Genomic DNA, 24,044 nt, shown 5'->3' on the forward strand with positions numbered 1-24,044 from the left:
CATGTTTTGTGCAGCCACCACAGGACCTAAGGTGAATGTATCCAGGTTCCAGTGAGTTATGTCTTCCAGGTATTGGGCGCTGGCTTCTGTTTGCCGTTTCCTCACAGCCGCTTGTAACACCGGCGTCACAGAGAAATCCTTTTAAACCCCAGAAATGTGCCGACACTCCTGGCTTCATGAGCACGGGGATGACGACTGGATGATGAGGGGCCTGGATGCATGACTCGATTCCCTGTCTAATCTTGGAAGATATAGAGTTCTTTGTAATCTTCCTCTGGTTCCCCGCATGCTCACCAAGAGCCTGCTGATCTAATAACGGGCTCTGGAGGTTCTTTTTAAGCATTCCCTCCTTGTCCTCACAGGGCAGAGTACTAGTTAGTCTTGATCATCTGTTACAGAACAGTGACTCTCAGTTTAGAAGAGCCTGATTCTAGAATCCGCTCTGGCCGGGTTTTGAGTCTTGGCTGTGACTCCGGGACGAATCCGAGTGTCACTTGCCCCCATTCCCGTGAATGGGAGATGTCACAGGACCGACCATTTAGCTTGTCGACTCTCTCTGCAGAGGACAGAGCTAGGAGAAAGACCCTCTTCCGGGTCATGTCACGATCTGATGCTTCACGAAGACGGTGCTCCTTCAGTGAGAACAGTATTCAACTACATTCCAAAGGGTGGTCTGATTCCCAACGGAGGGCAGGTAGGCTCAGAATTCCGTACGAAGACAGACCGTTCCGTCGAGGAGGGAATGCTAACTCCGTTCAGTTTAAAAACAAGGCTTAAAGCCGAGTGATGGCCTTTCATTGCAGATACCAAACAAAGTTTTCCTCTCTGAGGAATAACAGGAGCACCGCTATTGTTGGTAGCGATACCCCCGTCTATGACACCAGTCACAAAGGACAGCCCACTTTGCTTGGTCTACTAAGCAGATATTTCCGCCCAGAGGTATCCCGCCATTCTTTTGTCCCCAGTCTCGAAAGCCTTTCTTTCCGAGGGGTTGTTGGATGATCTTCCAGCGTGGAGAGGAAGCGATGGAAGGTCTCCACGTGGTTACCCGAGTAGATCGGTAAATGTAGGGAGCTCTGCTGGTGCCTCTGTGAGCAGATGCAGAAGGGCCAGGAATCATTGTTGCCAAAACTGAGCTACTAGGGTCATGGATGGATCTTACAATGCCCTAACTTTGTTCAGAAGCCCCCCTTACTATTATTATTATTATTATTACTTCCTAAGCTACAACCCAAGTTGGAAAAGCAGGATGCTATAAGCCCAGGGGCCCCAACAGGGAACATAGCCTAGTGAGGAGAGGAAACAAGGAAAAATAAAATATTTTAAGAACAGTAACATTAAAATATATATTTCCTATATAAACTATAAAAACTAACAAAACAAGAGGAAGAGAAATTAGATAAAATAGTGCCAGAGTGTACCCTCAAGCAAGAGAACTCTAACCCAAGACAGTGGAAGACCATGGCCTATTCTTTGCAGAATAGGCCAGACTATTCGGTGATGTGTAGGTAAAGGGAAAGAATCGTAAGGAAGGGGACGTGCAGACTTCCGTCCTGTCCCACAGATGTTAAAAGGCGTCTTGTCAAATTGTCTGAACACCCGGTGCTGGCGAGCAGTACACCGGAAGATTCCGGTTCAGGGAAACAAACGGGTCATTCGTTGGAGAACCTTACAAAGAAAAACTATTGGCTTGTTGTCTTCGATACCATTCGGAGCCTGCTATCTGAGCACCCCTGCTCAGATTGTCCGTCAGTGCCTTCTTTTTGCCATGGATGAAACAGGCTGGAGGGGTACTGAGTTATTCTCCTTCCCTCCAAGGCACCATGAAAAGTACCTCCTTGCTTGTTTGTGTAACACACCGCTGTAATGTTGTCACTCACCAGCACCACGGAGTGCCTTGAAAGGAGCTGATGGAATTGTTTGAGGGTGAGAAAGGCTGCCCTCATTCCAGGAGGTTTATGAGACACTGTCGCTCGGATTCAGACCAAAGTGAGGATACCGTGAGGTGCAATAGGTGAGCCCCTCCCCCTTCTCTTTTCGTGTGTCTACGAAGAGCAAAAAATCCACAAAGGAGAGAGAAAATCTACTCCCCTGAGCAGATTAGTGTCTGCCACACACCAATCAGGTCTGGCACCGATGTGTTCGATGGGTTGAGGTGCTAAAACCAAAAGGTGGAACTGTCGGAGGAAGATTAGTCGATCCCGAGACCCACCTTATTGCCCGCCTGGACAGAATCCAGGAACCAGGAGGCTTCTCTCAAGAACAAGCCTGTTTCCTTGGCTTAGGTGGAGTGCCAAGGAAAAAAGGGGGCACGAAAGGATGTCGCCTCCTTACGTTTGACTTCATTAAGGAAGTGGGCGCCGCCGTCCACTTGTCTGACCGAGAGATCGGCCTGTGAAGGAAGATCTCTTCTCTTGCAAAGGAACCTGCTGTTCCTCTCGCAAAGTAGACCAACTGCAAGGAGGGCGTTGGCGAGGCGAGACTTGATAAGGGGAACTTATGTGATCACGCTTCTCGGCTCGCCTAGAGTTGTAGTCCAGCTGTGTGCGTCTGTCTCCCTGCAATCGCTCGCAAGGTAGAACTTGCCGTTATTCTAGACAATGCTTCTTGCATTCGCGACTTTTGTTGGGAGGACTCGCCCAATAGAGCACTACGTGTAGCAGAAGCGAGGCGCACACCTTTGTGAGGCAGATGAGCTTCCCCGTCCCCCTCGCTAGGCGTTAGAGTGCCTCATGCTGCGCAATACTCGTTCGGTTTATTTCGGACTACCTTGCAAAGAAATCAGACATTATCAGATGCAGGGTAAAAGAAACGTGACACAGCATGACCGGAACAATGTCTCCCTCTTTGAGTACGGAGACCTACCTAAGTTCGGTCCCACAGAGTATCCACCTCTGCCATTAAAATAACGGGCTGCCCATGCACGCAGACCTACGTCAGACGAAGGAGCTTACACCCAAGTAGAACGGACCAGAGTACTCTCATACGACGTGCCTCCCACAGAAGCCTGGTGAGACGGCAGTCATCACCAAAGGGCACTGCAAACAGCCGCCTAACTCCTTCATCACCAGGCTCCGAAGAGCAAGGGCAGGACGTGGAGAAATATAATTCTCACCAGAGGTATCCCACAAGGGGGGAACTATCCAAGCAAAGGTAGTCTCTCCCGCAGGCGGGAAAGGCGATCAACCCGTTGCCCTTGTCAGCAATTCTCCCCCTAAGTGGAAGGTTGCTGGACAGTGGCTGGTGGAAGGTAACTCTCCCTTGGAAGGGAAAGTTGTCCAATAGGAGGCGGGCTTCTGGGGAGTAATCTGGGTTCACCCTGACAGGAAAAACTCCGAAGGAACCAGCTGCAGGAGCAAAGGTGAGCAGAAGCAGAGAGTGCTGCAGTAAACTTCAACACTTTCAGAACCATCTGAAAGGAAAAGGACTTTTTAAAACTTATAGGCCACTTGCTTTTAATCTCAAACTAGAGTCAATTCTTTTTAGTGAGGCAGATTTGCACCGACTCGCAGCGGTGCCCTTTACGCTCGGAAAAGTTTCCTGATCGCTGATTGGTTGCACGAGATAATTCTAACCAATCAGCTAGCAGGAAACTTTTCCGAGCTAAAATGCCACCGCTGCTAGACGGTGCAAATGGGCCTCATTAAAAAAAAAAATTGAGTATAGTTAAAAGTTTTTGACGGGAGAGCAAGTGTGCGTCTTAACCGAGCCGATATTAGAAGCGAGGCTCATTTACTAGTGCTTGTGTTAGCGGGGTGGTTGGTCTCCCCCCGCTAACCCCCTCCGCTAACGAGCGGAGCGTCGTTACACTTCGCAAAAACTTCAACTGCCGGTTCCTGCCATCGCTGAAATAGTACCCCTATGTAAAGAGCCTCAGGTTTGTATATAAGCCGGAACAAGTTCAAATTCAAGATAGCTTTCGTACTTACGGGAACACAACGCCCAGCACAAAAAGGGTCACAGTAAATGCATGCACCGGGTAAAACATAAAATATACAAAATATTAGTAGTTAAATACATGAGACATTTAAGGTAAAACTAATTATATCACATAACTATAAAAGCAATACCAATGCTATACACTAAACGCATAGATGCAAAGAAGCACGGGTAGTATATTTACGGACATATGCAAATATGCTTTGGTTATTAGCGGGTGATTACATTAGCATTAATAATAGGGATAAGAAGCTGTATTTAATAAGCACTTTTAAGCCACGTTGTTGCTGTACCAACTCCCCAAAAGCTATGTAACACTGCATCACCTGACACTAAAAAGAACGACAAGAGAGAGAGAGAGAGAGAGAGAGAGAGAGAGAGAGAGAGAGAGAGAGAGAGAGAGAGAGAGACTTAAGACCAAGCAACGACGTGACAGTGGTCCTGGGTTGCCACGATTATATCTTCGCCCACGTAAATGTCAATCTCTTGATTTACGAGAGAGGTGAAAGTCTATGTCAATCTCTTGATTTACGAGAGAAGAATAAGTGAAAGTCTTTCAAGGAAAAGGAGAAAGAAGAGTAGGGCAGACATCCTCAGCCATCCTCAATCACTAGATAGGACAAAAATGCTGTCAAAAAGCCAATTAAGTACAGCACTAAAAAAAGGGTAGAGTTTAGACGACGGGTTCTTCGACACTGCGACACGTCTCGCTTTGGGTTAGGGCTGGTTTTCCTGAATTAATGCCACAGGCTTAAGGCTCGACAAAGATTCATTTCAAAATTATTTGAATTATTCAAAGCTTGTCGAGCGTTCACTTGCGGAAAAATTTTCTGATCAACTTTACCGACATTATTCACTCTATACTTAATCTGTTTATTATACATTAAAATGAAAATATTCACTAACAAAAGAAAGCTAATCAGCAATTTTCACAACGTACGTAATTGAAAGCGAGCGAGGAGAGAAAACTAGCGATACTCAGCAACAAAATTTCAATAGTTAATATAATTCTAACTACACATTTCCCAACAGTTAGTCAAACACTAACGACTTTATCAGCAATAGTAGGTCTCTATGTCCCTGTTGGTGTAGACAGATTGGGCTGGGAGTGTTCTATTGAAGCACCCAAACATCATAACGAGGAGGAGAATGGTTGGGTGATTGTCTGGTCAAAGCCTGCCCATTATAAAGCTTAGAGGACACTTGTGAACGGCAGAGGCAAGGGACAGTGAAAATGCCATAGAGGCTGACCATACATATGGCCCTCTCCACCCAAGCTAGGACCAGGGAGGGATAAACAATGGCTGACGATGACTCGGCAGGTAGACCTACAGGTTCTCCCAAATTGTGAGATTGCAGAAACTACAAGAACCTACGAAGTTTGAGTAGGTCTTGAACCCCAATCTGGTAGATTTCCAGGCAGGGGATATTCCAATAGCCTTGATTGCTCGCCAGTAACCTCAAAGATTAACTTATCAAAAGAGCAATTTGTTACACAGGGATTAATCTATAGGACCAGAAGAGCCAGGTAATCTACAACAACAATCTGTAAGAATCTAAACTCCGCCCAACGAAGCCACGACTCCACAGTTACCGCCTGCGTACGTATGTTCCAAGAAACTCGACTTGTACGCACGTTCCGTGAGACGCGACTTATACGTACATTCAGCGAGGCGCGACCTGTACGCACATTCCGTGAAACGCGACCTGTACGCACATTCCGTGAAACGCGACCTGTACGCACATTCCGTGAAACGCGAACTGTACGCACATTCCGTGAAACGCGAACTGTACGCACATTCCGTGAAACGCGACCTGTACGCACATTCCGTGAAACGCGACCTGTACGCACATTCCGTGAAACGCGACCTGTACGCACATTCCGTGAAACGCGACCTGTACGCACATTCCGTGAAACGCGACCTGTACGCACATTCCGTGAAACGCGACCTGTACGCACATTCCGTGAAACGCGAACTGTACGCACATTCCGTGAAACGCGACCTGTACGCACATTCCGTGAAACGCGACCTGTACGCACATTCCGTGAAACGCGACCTGTACGCACATTCCGTGAAACGCGAACTGTACGCACATTCCGTGAAACGCGAACTGTACGCACATTCCGTGAAACGCGACCTGTACGCACATTCCGTGAAACGCGACCTGTACGCACATTCCGTGAAACGCGACCTGTACGCACATTCCGTGAAACGCGACCTGTACGCACTTTCCGTGAAACGCGACCTGTACGCACTTTCCGTGAAACGCGAACTGTACGCACATTCCGTGAAACGCGACCTGTACGCACATTCCGTGAAACGCGAACTGTACGCACATTCCGTGAAACGCGACCTGTACGCACATTCCGCGAAACAGGGCTTGCACGCACGCTCTGTGAAGTGCGACTTGTGTCGCTCGCTGCAAGAGAAACAAAAATAAAAAGCAGAAATGGAAAATATCACAGAAACAAAAGGACCAAAGGAAGAACATAAGAAAACTTCTTTTATTTAAAAATAGGAAATACAAATAAGACTATTTCTTGTATTTAATACTTTATTTACTTCTATTAAATATAAATTATAAATTTAATTACAAGGAAATAATAATAATAATAATAATTATAAATTATTTACATCATATCTCTTCCTAAGGATCACTTTGGGCATACTCTCTTTTTTTTTTTTATTTTCACCTTGGACCCGAAAATGCTAACTTGCCTTTTCTGCGAATTATCGAGGGGGGGGAGGGGGAAGTCTATGGGAGTCTAGCTTCACGAGGGGGGGTGAGTGGGAGAAGTATTTTGAGGAGGATGAGCCGAGTGGGGGAGCTGCTATTTAAAATATACTCCCAAAAGCAGCTATCGAGGACAGTACGTAGCCGTTATGTTTTTCTTTACACGAGCCATTCACGATCATCAGCTGTGTGTCGGAATCGTTACAGAGAAGAGGGAAATGGGTGAGAGAGAGAGTGTGTGTGTGTCACTTTCTTTTAGCTTGTTCCCTTTCGACCCTAAAAGCCATTTATTCATGAACTACAATTAACTAAACAGACCTCGATCCGCAGCTAACTTCTAAGCTTTCGTACCACGAATGTTGTTTATCTTAGCTATAAGAATTCAGCGACTTGGGAAGACTTTCTGGACAAAGACGGAGAGGAGAGCACTAGAGGAAGGAATTTTCGGGCGATGGGAGTTCGCCGGCCGAACGAACGTGGAACGGACGGCGAGCGAGTAAAACACCGTCGCGTACGGAGGCACGACTTCTCCAGCATTTCCAAAGACGAAAAACTATGACTAGATTGATTAGGGATGTTAAATTTTGGGTAGACAGAGGACTCTCCCTGGAAGACTTGACGCCTACAAAACGTGGACTTGCGCGAGCCAGCGCAGACATAAGAGAACTCAGGCGGACGAGACGGAAGACAGTGGAGAGAACTCGTCGCCATGCTCGGTTGGGTAGGGGGGATACTAGCGGCGACAGACGGGCCTAAATAACGACAGTTGGGTGGGACGACACACACGGCTGCTGATGACACGAGGTAAAACTCGAGTACAGTTCTGTGCCGACGGCATAACAGCCGAGTCGACAAAAAACTCTCGAGAGAGACAAAGCCGGAAAATCTAAAAGTTCTACCGAAGAAATAACCCATTTTTTAGAAGATTTAAAAATGAAATGAGAAAATAGATGTTTAATATTGTTTTAAAAGCCTTTAATATTATACAGACATTATTATTCATGATGAAAGAAAAAAACTGGTTTATTTAGAGAAGATTTTGAGAAAATATATTATGGAGAGAGAAAATAGGTGTTTGATATAGGTTTAAAAGCCAGTGAATAATATGCGCAAATATCATGATTCATAATATAAGAATAAAGGCGTAGTATATATAGTCCAAGTCGTATGTATTAACAGAATCTTATAAGTAGTTGGTAATGAGAGAGAGAGAGAGAGAGAGAGAGAGAGAGAGAGAGAGAGAGAGAGAGAGAGAGAGAGAGAGAGAGAGAAAGAGAGAGAGAAGCTATACAGCAGTAATTATATGTATTGAGAGACAGATGAAAGATTGACAATCTTAAAAACAGATTCCCCAAGCTAAATTTATCATTTTAAGAACAGCAGGACTTGCGATTGTTGTAAAGATCCATCACGAACGGCAGAAGCAAAGGGGCAGCGACAATTCCTAAGCCCTTCATAATCAAGCAAGGACCAGGGGAGTCCAGGCAATGGCTTCTGATGACTCCCCAGCTTCCCTATCTCATAAGAATGGTGAGGTTACAGACTAAAAGAAACTGTAGAGCTTACGCGGGCCTCGAACTCCCGTCCTCAAGATTGCCAGACACGTTAGTATCCAAAAGACTTCCAAAACAGCTTATTCAAGCTATGATAGTTGGTCTTATTAGGCAACTAAAACGACTAAATATAAAAAGGCACTCGGAGCGAGTGATTCAAGATGGCCGCTGTAAAAATCTCGACTAATGCCCCCCCCCGAGGTCATAACGCCGTTCTTGGATACGTCTGACTCCTGCTGCTAAACTGATGACGACCTACCCTAAAATCGTGTGACAAACTCGACCAACGCCCCAGATGACATAACAGGGTTTATAAATACACCCAACTCTACTAAAGTGATGACGGCGACCTGCCCCGAGGTCATGTTACGTGACCTACGACACTCGCCTCCCATTGTACTATATCACTTTGTCAAACTGCTTTGGTATATACGGAGGATCCTCAACTGTTCGCAAGTCAAATTGTCTGTAAGTTTGATTTGTGTTAAAATTAGGCCTAACGAGAACCCCATCCCTATGATTTCCGGCTACATACGTCAACAAATAGTCGGGTTTCATATGAAATAGCTATCTATTTATTACAAATGTCATTTTCCTTACTATATCATATCTGTTGAAGACCTACCGTACCTTGAAACTCGTTCTAAATGATTTATTTGACTTAAAAAATTATCTAGATAAATTAATCAATACATGAACCAGAAAATTTGCTAATAAAAGAAGAGGAAAAATAAATAACGTAATAAATTATTCAGTCGGAAAAATATATAATAAAAATCTAATTTTAGATTTTAAAGTTTTGTCAATGTTTTCAAGTTCGACAAAGTTGGAAAGGATAAAGTTCCTGGAGGACGGTTGAAAAGGGCCGACTTGGAACGCGAACAAATTTGTATTTCAAGTCTAAAAAATAGAATGAGTAAAAGTGCTTTAAAATGTGAATTAAAGGCCGACTTGGAACTCGAACAAATTTGTATTTCAAGTCTAAAATAAAGAATAAGTAAAAGAACTTTAAAATCTGAATTAAAGGCCGACTTGGAACTCAAACAAATTTGTATTAAAAGTCTAAAAACAGAATAAGTAAAAGAGCTTTAAAATGTGAATTAAATTCGAAAATGAAAGAAGTTAAAAGGCCTTCTTCTGTAGAACATAAATCAAGACATGTTAATGCAACTAAAAAACCAACATCTATTATCTACGATCAATTCCTGGGGGCTGCTGATAATGATGTTATTTCAAGCTGAGAATGGCAATCAACGAGTACTGAACACGTACGCGTTGGCTCCTGGTATTCGGAAGGGTTAAAAGTATCAAGAGATATCTAAAAAAAAGTCTTGGTTCAAAAGCTAAAATATCTTAAAACTTTTTGGTTCAAAGACTGAAATATCTTAAAACTTCTTGGTTCAAACGCTGAAATATCTTTTCTTGGTTCAAACGCTGAAATATCTTAAAACTTCTTGGTTCAAACGCTGAAATATCTTAAAACTTCTTGGTTCAAAAGCTAAAACATCTTAAAATTTCTTGGTTCAAAAGCTGAAATATCTTATAAATTCTTAGTTTAAAAGCTGAAATATCTTATAAAACTTCTTGGTTCAAAAGCTGAAGTATCTTAAAATTTCTTGGTTCAAAAGCTGGAATATCTTAAAAACTTCTTGGTTCAAAAGCTAAAATTATCGACGTTGTACCAACCGTTGTGTCACACGAAGATACAAGCACAAAATGAACTATGTACGATCGTGTGACACACGGTACATGTACCAACCGTGTGTCACACGATCGTACATAGTTCATTTTGTGCTTGTATCTTCGTGTGACACACGGTTGGTACAACGTGGTATTATCCGCCAGAAAACTTCCGATAACCTTAAAATCCGAACGAAAACACCAAGAGCCAACCGCGTACCAGCCGGCCGCTTTTGCGAATGTTAGAGCACACACACGGCATTACTCTCTTGCAGTTACGGACGTTACTACGACAGCAATGGCAGACTCAGGCTTATATTAATCTTCTCTACATTATCCCTTCCCAATGACTCGAATCGAGAGCACATCGCTGGCGAAGTAACATACGTAGCTGAAGAACAGTAGGACCTGATGGTTAATGTGGAAACCGTACCGCAGACCAAGCAGGATTTGACTCTTACGGAGGAGGCTTTCACCAACGGCCATCTTGGAATCAGAGTCCAGCACGCACGTCTGGACGGAGATTCAAACCCAAGTCACGAGAGAGGTCGGAACCCCGAGTCTGGAAAGAGGTTAAGGACCAAAGTCGGACAAAGGTTACAACTCCGGACAAAGGTTAGAACTCGCATCCAGGCCGTGGATAGAACTCGATTCCGAAATGAGGTCGTAACCCAAGGCCGGACTAAGAATCCCAAGGAACGGAAGGGCCGTTCGGAAGGGTCGAAGCGACGACAGAGTCCCTGCCGCCGTCAAAATCGCAACTACGGGTTTCCAGGTTGTCAGTGGGTACGACAAGCGAGAACACTGCGCCAGTGAGTTAGGTCGTCGCCGCTGGCACGGCCAGAGGGATAAAATTAAAAAAAAGAGGGTGAAGGGAATGAGATCAAGACAGAGCTTACCGCAGACGGCGACCCTCTGGTAGAGGAGCGAGGAGTCGCAGAGGAAGAAGGGGGAGGGGGAAGAGACGGAGCGAGAAGAGGCGACGGCGATGACATCGGCTCGGCTACAACCACGGCATAGCACATCTTTGGCGGAAGAGAACGAAGAGGCGGACCGCCGGCAACGACGGTCGAAGAGGCAACAACGAAAGCAGTTTAGCTACAATGAGTATAATGAGACAGGGATGGACTTAAATCTGAATATACTTTAGACTAATGCTACAGCACTGGTACAATGCATGACCCAGCTGAGGACAATTAAAAATGGAATAATACCAATAGATCGATTTCTTCAAGGACAGGGTCGACTACCTGGGCGAACGACTCGGAAAAAACGTACCCATAAGATTCTTAAACTTGATACACGTTACAAAATCCTTCAACTCTCTTTCTCGGTGCCCAAGCATCAATCGCTCATCTATACACGTGTACGTATACTTCCCATCTCGAAATAAGACATTTTTTTCATTTTATAACTTGCACACGGCATTCTTCATCCTTTTCCTTTTTCCATCTTTGAAAAATACTACAATGAGGTAGAGTTTATAAGCTTCGAAACGACAGCATATAGTTGCAATGGATGGCTAGAGGCAGCCATTGTTATTTGCATTATATAAGACACAGTGAGGTTTGTCACAGAACAATCTTTTCGATGGCTCCACTCCAATATTTGAGAACACGCCCCCGGCGACGGGTCGGCCAAACGAGTAGGCCCAGCAAAGGGTCGGCTAAACGAGTCGTCAACGATAAATCTGATCAGTCGTGGACTTCCCAATGGCGTGTAAGATCATGACACCCCTGTTTCTCAACCTTTCAACTAACTGGCCGAACTCACGGCCTTTTGGCTTTAACATTTTACTAAATTGATCTTAGCCCGAAAACTATACAAGATAAAACTTCACAAAATTTATTATCATATAGCTTAAAAGATTTCCTTTTCGTTGATATATAACATTACACGTTTTGGAAGATTTTCATATAAATAAATAAGAGAAAATATTTTAATTACTAGACGTAAATGGAGCCGTATAACGTATGAGGAAGTAGTTTTCACCCGACATAAATCACATTATCTGGCTATGAACCATGACAAAATTCTGAGCGACGTCTAAGTACGAGAACTTAGTACGGTACAAATAAAATCGGTAATTAACTTTAGAGCAGCAGTCCGCAACAAACGTATACACAAAACTTAATCAACTTTAGGACGACAAACGTACGTCCAAAACTTAATTAACTTTAAGACAACAAATGTACGCACAAAACTTAATCAACTTTACGACAACAAACGTACGTAAAAAACTCAATCAACTTTAGGAGTCTCTTTCAAGATTTTAGACGCTCGTCAGACAATCAGAGCGGACTGCACGAGCCAAGAAACTCTAAATCAATAATCATTCTTTCTCTATTTCCTTCTCTACATTACGGGGAATAAAACAATTGGGCGACAGACAGACTTCTCGAATACATATTTACAGTATAGTAATACTCGTGTTTAATTCGCTTCATCATATGTCAGTTCTGGATTTACACCGCTCTCCTTAAATATAGAAATGAAATCAAACTCAATTTGTTTTATCCAACCTCACGTCAAGTCTCCAAGTCATAAAGTAATAATTAAGTAATGTACTATAAAGTACTGTACTTTAAATGGAAGTTTATTCAAGTAACTGATTCTAGGTACTTTTCCCGTTCCGAACACGTATCGAGAACTTTTCTAAGTATACTTTTCCCGTTCCGAACACGTATCGAGAACTTTTCTAAGTATACTTTTCCCGTTCCGAACACGTATCGAGAACTTTTCTAACTATACTTTTCCCGTTCCGAACACGTATCGAGAACTTTTCTAAGTATACTTTTCCCGTTCCGAACACGTATCGAAAACTTTTCCAAGTATACTTTTCCCGTTCCGAACACGTATCAAGAACTTTTTAAGTAATGTTTATAGGGAAGAAGTCCGGCTTTGCTAACTACGGTTGTATTTCACATAGTGGTAATAACAATAATCATAGTAATACATGTGATAATCATCAGTTCTACTGCCAAAAGAAGCTAAATATCAAAATGCGAAAAGAATCGAGTATGAATCGAGTGTAACGAGTCCAGAAGAATAAAGCTAAGTAGATGCCCCATATTTAATGCCCTGAGTCGTCCGCCCAGCTCATCTCGAACTCCGGGGGTTGGGGAATATTCGTTCTCGTAGAAAGGTCGTTTGTAGTCAGCGGAAGGTCACTTTTTGGATTTACAAAGCGGCAATTTAAAAACATCTAAATAAATTAAGGACAGAGACAATAATTACATAAATAGGATTAAAAACAAAGAGAGTACAGGGGTACATAGCTCACATCCTCCTCCTGATTCAAGGGGCCAATCATGCATGGAGCGTAAACAGGGTCCGGGGTAAAAAATATCTAGTACGGGTTGGGAGGGTCGAGACATAAAAACACAAACTAACAACCCCCTATATAGGGGCTTTCACCCCCCTCCCCCCCACAAAGACTACCGGGGGAGTTTGCAGGATCATACCATAAGGTTTATAATCACAGATCTCATCCACTGATGTTTCCACAATAACAACAAAAACAACAACGATTAAGAAAAAAAAAAAAGCGCCAATCAGGGATGATGCAGGCAGCAAAATGCAAGTTTCCAAGGGATTTTTTTTTGTTTTCACAGGCAATAACACAATGCACAGCTTCCTATTGGTCACTAGAACAGTCAGTGACCAATCAGGAATCAGGCAGGGTTAGCTTGCTTGGCCTCCTATTGGTCACTCGAACACAATTCTCGACCAATGAGAAGATAGCATTGTGTTACCAGGTTTCCTATTGGTTAACTCCCAGTGTAAAGGACCAATGAGGAAAGAGGTGACTTCCCATTGGTCCTCTGTGTAGACAAGTCAACCAATGAGGAAAGGGACACAGAATGCATGACTTCCCATTGGTCATTCGTGTGAACATGTTAACCAATAAGGACAAAGGCATGGGATGCAGGGGGGATCTTCCTATTGGTCAATGTGAGCTGAGGCTGACCAATGGGAATCAAGCTACAATGTAGAGAGAGTCAATCCATTAATACCTCGTCTTCCTCTTCCATGTCGATTAGTTGGCCGCTGGGTAGGGAGTGCGTCCTGTGCTGTTTGTGCGGATCGAAAGGGTCGACGATAATCGTTTCGGTTCCCTTGATCTCCGCCCGACAGAACGGGCATCCCTGGCCTTCGGAATCCTGCGGAAGGAGAAGAGAACGAAGGTTAAAAGTGCCAAGGAAACGAGATAGAAGAATAAGTTGGGTTAATCATGTTTTTAAAACAAAAAAAGATCATTCTCTTTCACTCACCTGCCATAATGTCAGGCACGGCGTGCACAGCAAATGGCCGCAGGGTTCTATTCTGATGTCCTTATCGTTTTCGGCGCAGATTTTACACAGTTGAAACGTGGAGCCCATCTCGCAGTAGAGCTCATACTGTTCTTGTGTTACCTGCAGGACGAGGAGAGAAATTAGCGGATGCGTAATCTAACGTGTCTTATACGTGTCTCCAAATTGTTTCATATCAAGGATTTTTTAGCTTTATACTAAATGGCTGTCTGCTAAAGAAGGTGATGAATGCAAGAGTTGATGGGAGAAGTACAAGAGGAAGTCCAGGGGTTGTATGGATGGAGTGAAGAAAGCTCTGGGTGATAGGAGGATAGATGTGAGAGAGGCAAGAGAGCGTGCTAGAAATAGGAATGAATGGCGAGCGATTGTGACGCAGTTCCGGTAGGCCCTGCTGCTTCCTCCCGTGCCTTAGATGACTGCAAGGTAGTAGCAGTAGGGGATTCAGCGTTATGAAGCTTCATCTGTGGTGGATCACCGGGGAGGGTGGGCTGTGGCACCCTAGCAGTATCAGTCGAACTCGGTTGAGTCCCTTGTCAGGATGGGAGGAATGTAGAGAGGAGAGGTCCCCTTTTTTGTTTCATTAGTTTGATGTCGGCTACCCCCAAAAATGGGGGAAGTGCCTTGGTATATGTATGTACTGTACTGTACTAAATGAGTTTTACCCACATACATATACCAAGGCACTTCCCCCAAATTTTGGGGGGTAGCCTACATCAAACTAATGAAACAAAAAGGGGGACCTTTCCTCTCTACGATCCTCCCAGCCTGACAAGGGACTCAACCGAGTTCGGCTGGTACTGCTAGGGTGCCACAGCCCACCCTCCCCTGTTATCCACCACAGATGAAGCTTCATAATACTGAATCCCCTACTGCTGCTACCTCCGCGGTCATCCAAGGCGACCGGAGGAAGCAGCAGGGCCTACCGGAAGTGCGTCACAATCGCTCGCCATTCATTCCTATTTCTAGCACGTTCTCTTGCCTCTCTCACATCTATCCTCCTATCATCCAGAGCTTTCTTCAACTCCATATGTTTTATGCTTGGTATATTATCAGCTTTTATTTCAAGTGGTGCATGAAACTTCCTGTCGATAATAACACCCGTGCCTCCAATAATATCATTGGTAGGGTTCAAAATGCTAATGATGTATGTTCCCTGAACAGTAAAAGAGTTAACCCTTTTATCCCCAGGCTATTTGGAAATTTCCAACCCTTAACCCCCAGGGGCTTATTTTTTTCCCAGCACATTTTGCAGTATATTTTTTTAAATTGCTCTAACAGCCTTAATTTTTGTCATAGAGAGGTCAAGTTGGTCCCATTCTCTTAGAAAATGCCTGAATTTTCTCAAAAAATTTTCAAAAATATGAAAAAAAAAATTTTTATAGCATTTTTTTGCAAGGACGTACCGGTACGTCCATGGGGGTAAAGGGATGGCTTTTGTGAAACGTACCAGTACGTCCTTTGGGGGTAAAAGGGTTAAGGTGCCCTTGGCCTTGTGTTCTTGAATTCAACTTACAGACATAATAGGTTCCATTAAGCTCTTTGCAAGTCGAATATCATTAAATTTTGCCTTAGTGTAGGCCTAACCTGACTGCTATGCATACGACTTCCAACTTCGAAAGTCAAAAATCTTTATTTGCATCAAAATAATTCAAAATACCTTTAAATATACCAGGAAAAACTTTTCTGCATTAAAAACATTATTATAGTATTTACATTTTAATTACCGACTTGCTCCCTCTCAACCGACTATACTCTCTCCGAGAACTCACCTTTATATGATCCTCGGGAGTAGCTTGCACCACCGACGTCAAGTCTGGATTAAGGTTCCTCCCGTCCGGATACAGGTAGCTGAAAAGATGAGAGAAATCGTCAGGAGGAAAGGAATACGAGGGGAAATAGCTGTTAGGAGAAAAAGAAGAATACGAGGGAAATCATAGCTAAAAGGAAAAGTGAGGGAACTCGTAGTTAAAAGAAAAGGAAAAATAGGGAAAATCGTAGCTAAAAGAAAATGAAAAATACGAGGGAAATAGTTATTAGAAGAAAAGGAAAAAAGAGTGAAATAGTCGTTTGAAAAAAAAGGAATAAGAGAGAAATCATAGCTAAAAGAAAAGGAAAAATAAGAGAAATCGTAGTTAAAAGAAAAGGAAAAATAAGGAAAATCGTATTTAAAAGAAAAGGAAAAATACGAATGAAAAATACGAGTGAAATAGTCATCAGAAAAAAAACGAATAAAAGAAAAATCGTACTATAAAGAAAGGTTAAAGTACGAGGTAAATCGTCGTTGGAAGAAACAGACTCGAACACAAACTCGATCTGTATTACGTACACGAACATAAAATATTTTCTTAGATAAGATATATAAATTTAATCATGTATGGAAATTACTACAATGAAAATGCATATAAAACCCCATTGCTACTGAAACATTTTCTACTTCAAATGTAGAAAGGAAGTTTCCGATTCTCGTAACTTGGAACGTAATGGACCGTCGAGAATTTGAAAAAACAAACTTCTGGAATAAGGTTATGAGTATAATCAATTTTTGTATTATTTCGGTACTTGTCAAATTTCATTACAAAACCTTTAAATCAGAAGTTCAAACATTTTGCAAATTCTATTATTATTATTATTATTGTTATTATTTTTATTATTATTATTATTATTATTATTATCATTATTATTATTGTTATTATTATTATTATTATTTATTATTATTATTTATTATTATTATTATTATTTATTATTATTATTATTATTGTTATTATTATTATTATTATTATTATTATTATTATCATTATTATTATTATTACTATTATTATTATCATTATTTATTTATTATTATTGTTTATTATTATTATTGTTATTGTTGTTATTGTTATTATTATTATCATTATTATTATCATCATTATTACTATTATTATTATTATAATTATTTATTTATTATTATTATTTATTATTATTATTGTTATTGTTGTTATTGTTATTATTATTATAATTATTACTATTATCATTATTATTATTATTACTATTATTATTACTATTATCACTTGCTAAATTACAACCCTAATTGGAAAAGCAGGATGCTATAAGCTCAAGGGCTCCAACAGGGAAAATAGCCCAGTGAGGAAAGGAAGTAAGGAAAACCTACAAGAAGTTTAAGAACAATAACAACATTAAAATAAATATTTCACTTATAAACTATAAAAACTTGAAAATAACAAGAGGAAGAGAAACAAGATAGAATAGTGTGCCCGAGTGTACCCTCAAACAAGAGAACTCCAACCCAAGACAGTGGAAGACCATGGTACAGAGGCTATGGCACTACCCAAGACTAGAGAACAATGGTTTGATTTTGGAGTGTCCGTCTCCTAGAAGAGCTGCTTACCATGGCTAAAGAGTCTCTTCTACCCTTACCAAGAGGAAAGTGTATGAGCAAAGAATAGGCCAGACTAAATAAGCCTTAACCAGAGAGAGGGATCCAATATAGTGCTTTCTGGCCAGCCAAAGGACTCTATAACTCTCTAGCGGTAGTATCTCAACAGGTGGCTGGTGCCTTAACCAACCTAAAACTCATATATATGACAAATCTATTTCAACATTGTAACTAACCTTGAAATACTATATATTTCTCTTCCTCACTGGACTGCTTTCCCTCTTGGAGCCGTTGGGCTTGTAGCATCCAGCTAACTGGGGTTGTAGCTTGGCAAGTAATAATAAAAAGAAGAGGGACACTCCAAAATCAAACCATTATTCTCTAGTCTTGGGGAGTGCCATAGCCTCTGTACCATGGTCTTCCACTGTCCTAGAGTTCTCTTGCTTGAGGGTACACTCGGGCACACTATTCTATTTTGTTTCTCTTCCTCTTGTTTTTTTCTTTTTAAGTTTTTATAGTTTATATACGAAAGATTTATTTTAATGTTGTTACTGTTCATAAAATATTTTATTTTTCCTTGTTTCCTTTCCTTACTGGGCTATTTTTCTCTGTTGGAACCCTTGGGCTTATAGCATCCTGCTTTTCCAACTAGGGTTGTAGCTTAGCAAGTAATAATAATAATACGAAACTTATCCTTAAGAAGGAAGAAGCTCCTACAAACGGAGACTTTAAAGTACTTTGGTCCTGTAGCTGAACCAAGACGTGACTCCTTTCAAACTTCTAACTAGTTACGCTAAACCGCCACCAGGGGGCTGGTAGATGGTCATTGAGGAACCTGTATCCGTAAGAATACGGTGTCTGAATGTACAGTCGTTATGAGAAAGCGGTTTGCATATATTTCATACGTTCTCCCTCGACTTGAACCATGGGAGATACATCGATACAGAACTCGATTATGATGAAAAGTAACTCGATCGTGAGGCTTGCCGGCATCTATCGTCTTCAGCATGTATAGGGACGAACGATTCACCGCAACCGGAGGGGAAAAGGGTGACATTCTACTTCTCATTCTAGACTTAACGTTGCAACACTCATCAAGACAACATGCTCCTTATACAATGTGGGAGCTCAGTTTCCAAAAAGGCTTGTTGAGGAAGTACCGCATGACCGAGGATAAGGTTCTCCAGGGACCTGTGGGTAAATTCCCCAGGGTAGTGAGCAGTGAAGGCCGTCGGTCCTACCCGACTCGAACCGTGAGGATTGGACACTGGACAGTTCTTCCAGAAGGTTACGGTAGATATATCCCCGACTTCCTACCTCGACCCAGTATGGTCAGTCCCCATTCCCATCGGATCGGCATATATCAAGGTGAAGGATTCAGAAGAACCAATGGGTATCTTCATCTTTAGGGTCCTGCAAGTGGACCAGAGTTCTCCAAGAAACAACTCTGTTCTCACAAGAGAGGGAAGTACCGTCACACAAGTGCTTGTAAGGAGGAGATAGAAAGATGGAGAACACGAAATCCTGGCTCTGGGATACGTGCTAAGGACCCATCGAAGACCGAGGATCGTTCGTCCCGGGGGTCAAATCCTCTATGGATACGAGCAGATCCGTTCGAGAGACCTGAGGGCCAGAGAAGCCGAATACGCGAAGGTTTTCCACCTGAATGAATGTCTTTTCAAAGGCTTTTCCAATCTGTGCTTTAATGAATTAGGCAGGTATACCTCAAAGACAAGGGAATAAGTACAACGTACTATCAAACGCCACTTGTGGGACGAGCTGTCAAAAGTATTATAAGAGAATAGGAAGATGGAAACAGTTGCAGATCTAAGAAATAAACACAGAAACAGGGAGAAAATGAGAGGAGAAAGTAGGAATGAGAAGAGAGGAATAAGTAAGGAGAAAATGAAACGAAGATTCTAAAGAAAGATAATTAAAAATGATTCGATACTAAGAAGAATAGAACATTATTGCGATCAACATCGTATTTACAGGCCACGGATGTTACTACAGGCCTTGAGACGGCAACGAACCTCGGGTGAGATTAATCAAAATGAAGAAAACTCAAACTTGAGCGGGACAGGAAGGTAAAAAGTCCCTCGTACACACTACTTACAATCCTTCTCTGTGTCCGTCTAGCAACGCCTGGCAGAGACTCTTGTTCTGGGGTATCGTCTGCAATATCGTGCCGTCGCTGGTGACATACCCTATCGCCCACTGCCCCAGTCTCGTACAGGACAATCGGAAGACGTAACTGCAAGGGAGAAGGAGGGGGCAGGTTAATCGGCAGATGTTGAAGAGGTCGTTAGCGGAAATTGAAGAGGTTTTTAGAGGAAATTAGGGGTTTTTAGTAGAAATTAAAGAGGTTTTTAGTCGAAATTAAAGAGGTTTTTAGTGGGAATTGAAGAGGTTTTAAGTAGAAATTAAAGGTTTTTAGTAGAAATTAAAGAGGTTTTTAGTAGAAATTAAAGAGGTTTTAAGTACAAATTAAAGAGGTTTTTAGTAGAAACTAAAGAGGTTTTAAGTACAAATTGAAGAGGTTTTTAGTAGAAATTAAAGAGGTTTTAGTAGAAACTAAAGAGTTTTAAGTACAAATTGAAGAGGTTTCTAATAGAAATTAAAGAGGTTTTAGTAGAAATTAAAGGTTTTTAGTAGAAATTAAAGAGGGTTTAGTGGAAATTAAAGAGGTCGTTAACAGAAATTAAAGAGGTATTAGTAAATATTCAAGAGGTTTTAGTAGAAATTAAAGGTTTTTAGTAGAAATTAAAGAGGTTTTGAGCAGAAATTAAAGAGGTATTAGTAATAATTAAAGAGGTTTTAAGTGGAAACTAAATAAGTTTTCAGCAGAAATTGAAGAGGATTTTAGTGGGAATGAAAGAGGTTTAACGAGAAATTAAAGAGGGTTTTAGTGGAAATTAAAGAGGTTTTTAGCAAAAATTGAAGAGATTTATGGAGGAAATTAAAGAGGTTTTTAGCAAAAATTGAAGAGATTTATGGTGGAAATTAAAGAGGTTTTTAGCAAAAATTGAAGAGATTTATGGTGGAAATTAAAGAGGTTTTTAGCAAAAATTGAAGAGATTTATGGTGGAAATTAAAGAGGTTTTTAGCAAAAATTGAAGAGATTTATGGTGGAAATTAAAGAGGTCATTAGCAGAAATCAAAGAGGTTTTAGGAGAAATTAAAGAGGGTTTTAGTGGAGATTAAAGAAGTTTTTAGAAGAAATTGAAGAGGATTTTAGTGGAAATTAAAGAGGTCATTAGCAGAAATCAAAGGTTTTATGAGAAATTAAAGAGGGTTTGAGTGGGAATTAAAAAGGTCATTAGCATCAATTAAAGAGGACTCTAGTAGAAATTAGTCATTAGATTCTTAGATTTAGTTTGACTTACAAAGGTTAAGTACAATACCTAAGAGAGAAAGGAGAAAGAACAGATGATGGACAGCAAGACGAAAGAGAGGAATCGGGGACCAAAGTCGTGAAATTACGGATAGCTTTCATAAGTTCAACACCCTTTATTATTATAGTGGAGAAAACACGCACTGACCATATAGACCCATAAAACATATCTTTGAAGCCCTTACACTTGTGTTGAAATTACGGTAACTTCCATAACACTAATACCCTTTATAATTATAGTGGAGAAAACACACACTGACCATATATAGACCCATAAAACATATCTTTGAAGCAGTCAAGTGTCAAAATCTGGGACCGTGAAAATTTTGAGTTTTTTGCCCCTTACACGACTCAAGTGTTAAAATTACGAGTAATTCAATACCCTTTATAATTATAGATGAGAAAAAACACGCAATGGAGTTTTTTGCCTGTTAACCCCCCTTTAAAGACTGACGTTAAAATTACGGGTTGTACCTTTTATAATTATAGTAGATGAGATAAAACACGCACTGACCAGTACCTGCACTTTGGGGCGTGACATGAAAAGCAAATGAAAACGAATAGTTTATTCCTTTCTGGGGTTTTAAGTAGACAACGGACATTGCATAGTTCTACAGTATACTGTAACATGGCTTTCAAATACCTATAGCCGTTTACGTGAATTGGACATTTTATTTGACCGTGAAGTTGTCCTTTGACCTCGACCTTCCAGAATTTAATCATTTCCAGCATTTTACATAACAGTTAATCCCTGCAAGTTTCATTACTCTACGATTAAAATTGTGGCCAGGAAGCTGTTCCCAAAAAACACACACATACACACAAACTGGGGGTACAACATAACCTATATTTCTTAGTGTTTATCTGACCGGATTTGTGAAAAAAAATTTAGTCTATCTGACCACTTTTTAAAAAACAAAAATATTTGTTTGTCTTTATCTTAACCCTTTTACCCCCGGGGTATTTGGAAATTTCCCACCCTTAAACCCCAGGGGGTTATTTTCTTCCAAGCACATTTTGCATTATATTTTTTTTAAATTGCTCTAACAGCTTTAATTTTCGTCATAGAGAGGTCAGGTTGGTCTCATTCTCTTGGAAAATGCCTGAAGTTTCTCAAAAAAGTATAAAAAAATATGAAAAACTAATTTTTATAGCATTTTTTTGCAAGGACGTACCGGTACGTCCATGGGGGTAAAGGGATGGCTTTTGTGAAACGTACCAGTACGTCCTTTGGGGGTAAAAGGGTTAAGAAGCTGTTCCCAAAAAAACACACACACAAATTGGGGGTACAACGTAACCTCCCTCCAACTTCGTTGGCGGAGGTAATAATGGGTATCTCACCTTCCTGGTTTGTGAATGTACTTGTGTAATCTGGCTTTAACCTCGTCGTACGTTAGGAACGCGACGTAGCCGGGATGTGTGACTGCTAGAATCTGCCAGTTAGTGAGGAGTGTGGGCCACGGTTGAAATAACCTGCGGAGAAAGAGGCCGAGAGAGGAATGAATAAACCTGAAATATATTAAAAGGTATAGGGGTTATTATAAGTCATAAATACATCCGCCGTCTGACAGGGATTGAAAGGTATAGGGGTTATTATACGTCATATATTCATCCGCCGTCTGTCCCGCCTTCCAAAATACCTCGTGAAAACGTCGAATTCAAAACTTGATATGTAATCGTTGCATGTGAGGTCTATCGTGGACTTTAGCGCCATGGCTTCCAGGCCCGGCCCTATGGAATGGACTTCGCTTAGGGTGTCTCTGAAGAACCTCCAAGGTACAACTGTCCTGCGGGCGAGACAAAAAAGAAGACGTCACGCTGTTAACCCTTTTACCCCCAAAGGACGTACTGGTACGTTTCACAAAACTCATCCCTTTGCCCCTATGGACGTACCGGTACGTTCTTGCAAAAAACTGCTATTTAGATTTTTTTTTGCATATTTTTGATAATTTATTGAGAAAATTCAGACATTTTCCAAGAGAATGAGACCAACCCGACCTCTCTATGACAAAAATTAAGGCTGTTACAGTAATTTTAAAAAAATATACTGCAAAATGTGCTTGAAAAAAATTAACCCCTGGGGGTTAAGGGTTGGAAATTTCCAGATACCCTGGGGGTAAAAGTGTTAACTAAACTGGATTTCGATTTTCTGGCTGATAGCCCTTTTACCCCCAGGCTATTTGGAACTTTCCAACCCTTAACCCCCAGGCATTTTCCTTTTCAAAGCACATTTTGCAATATATATTTTTTAAATTGCTCTAACAGCCTTAATTTTCATCATAGAGAGGTCAGGTTGGTCTCATTCTCTTGGAAAATGCCTGAATTTTCTCATGAAGTTATCAAAAATATGCAAAAAAAATGCAAATAGTAGTTTTTTGCAAGGACGTACCGGTACGTTCATTGGGGGTAGAAGGGTTATCTATGCTGGGTTTCAATTTTCTAGTCTTTTTATTCTTTGTAAGGATTTGAATATAATATTCAGTTAAAGAAACACCTTTATACCAGGATAAACTATACTCAATTTTTTTCAATGAGGCGCATTTGCACAATCTCGCAGTGGTGCCCTTTTAGCTCGGAAAAAGTTCCCTGCTACCTGATTGGTTAGAATGATCTTGTCCAACCAATCAGCGATCAGGAAACATTTCCGAGCTAAAAGGGCATCCCTGCGTGTTGGTGCAAATCTGCCTCGCTAAAAAGAATTGCCTATAGTACTAAAGCTATCTATAAATATCTTACATATTTCACCTGAGAAAGATATGAATTGGAATACTGTATAAAATTCAGGCCAAGCCAAAGGTTATTCATAATCATTATAAATATTTAAATTGTTAAAAACACACATAAAACTCAATTATATTTCCTAACTTTACAAACCTGAGTTATTTAATAGGTGAATTATTTCATAATTGGAAACGGCTCTTAAAACTGTCAGGACACCTTGACTTGTCACAGCATTCAATGGCTAGTGAAAATGGTAAAAGAGGGGAAACTATATCCACAGCATTCAATACATACATACATACATACATATACCAAGGCACTTCCCCCAATTTTGG

General features: G+C 41.2%; 1 protein-coding gene across 1 annotated transcript in view; it reads right to left on the reverse strand.

The window, feature by feature from the left end:
- Cbl (E3 ubiquitin-protein ligase CBL) overlaps positions 1 to 24,044 on the reverse strand; it is a 54,051-nt gene that overhangs the window by 16,629 nt on the left and 13,378 nt on the right. The window contains exons 3-8 of the mRNA XM_068365738.1: positions 22,629 to 22,775; positions 22,330 to 22,461; positions 19,711 to 19,848; positions 15,991 to 16,069; positions 14,183 to 14,323; positions 13,925 to 14,071 (exon numbers count right to left, since the gene is read on the reverse strand). Coding sequence (XP_068221839.1) covers positions 13,925 to 14,071; positions 14,183 to 14,323; positions 15,991 to 16,069; positions 19,711 to 19,848; positions 22,330 to 22,461; positions 22,629 to 22,775 — 784 coding nt within the window. The remainder of the gene's footprint in view (positions 1 to 13,924; positions 14,072 to 14,182; positions 14,324 to 15,990; positions 16,070 to 19,710; positions 19,849 to 22,329; positions 22,462 to 22,628; positions 22,776 to 24,044) is intronic.

Source organism: Palaemon carinicauda, chromosome 43, assembly GCF_036898095.1.
Source record: "Palaemon carinicauda isolate YSFRI2023 chromosome 43, ASM3689809v2, whole genome shotgun sequence".
In the NCBI taxonomy this organism is placed as follows: domain Eukaryota; kingdom Metazoa; phylum Arthropoda; class Malacostraca; order Decapoda; family Palaemonidae; genus Palaemon; species Palaemon carinicauda.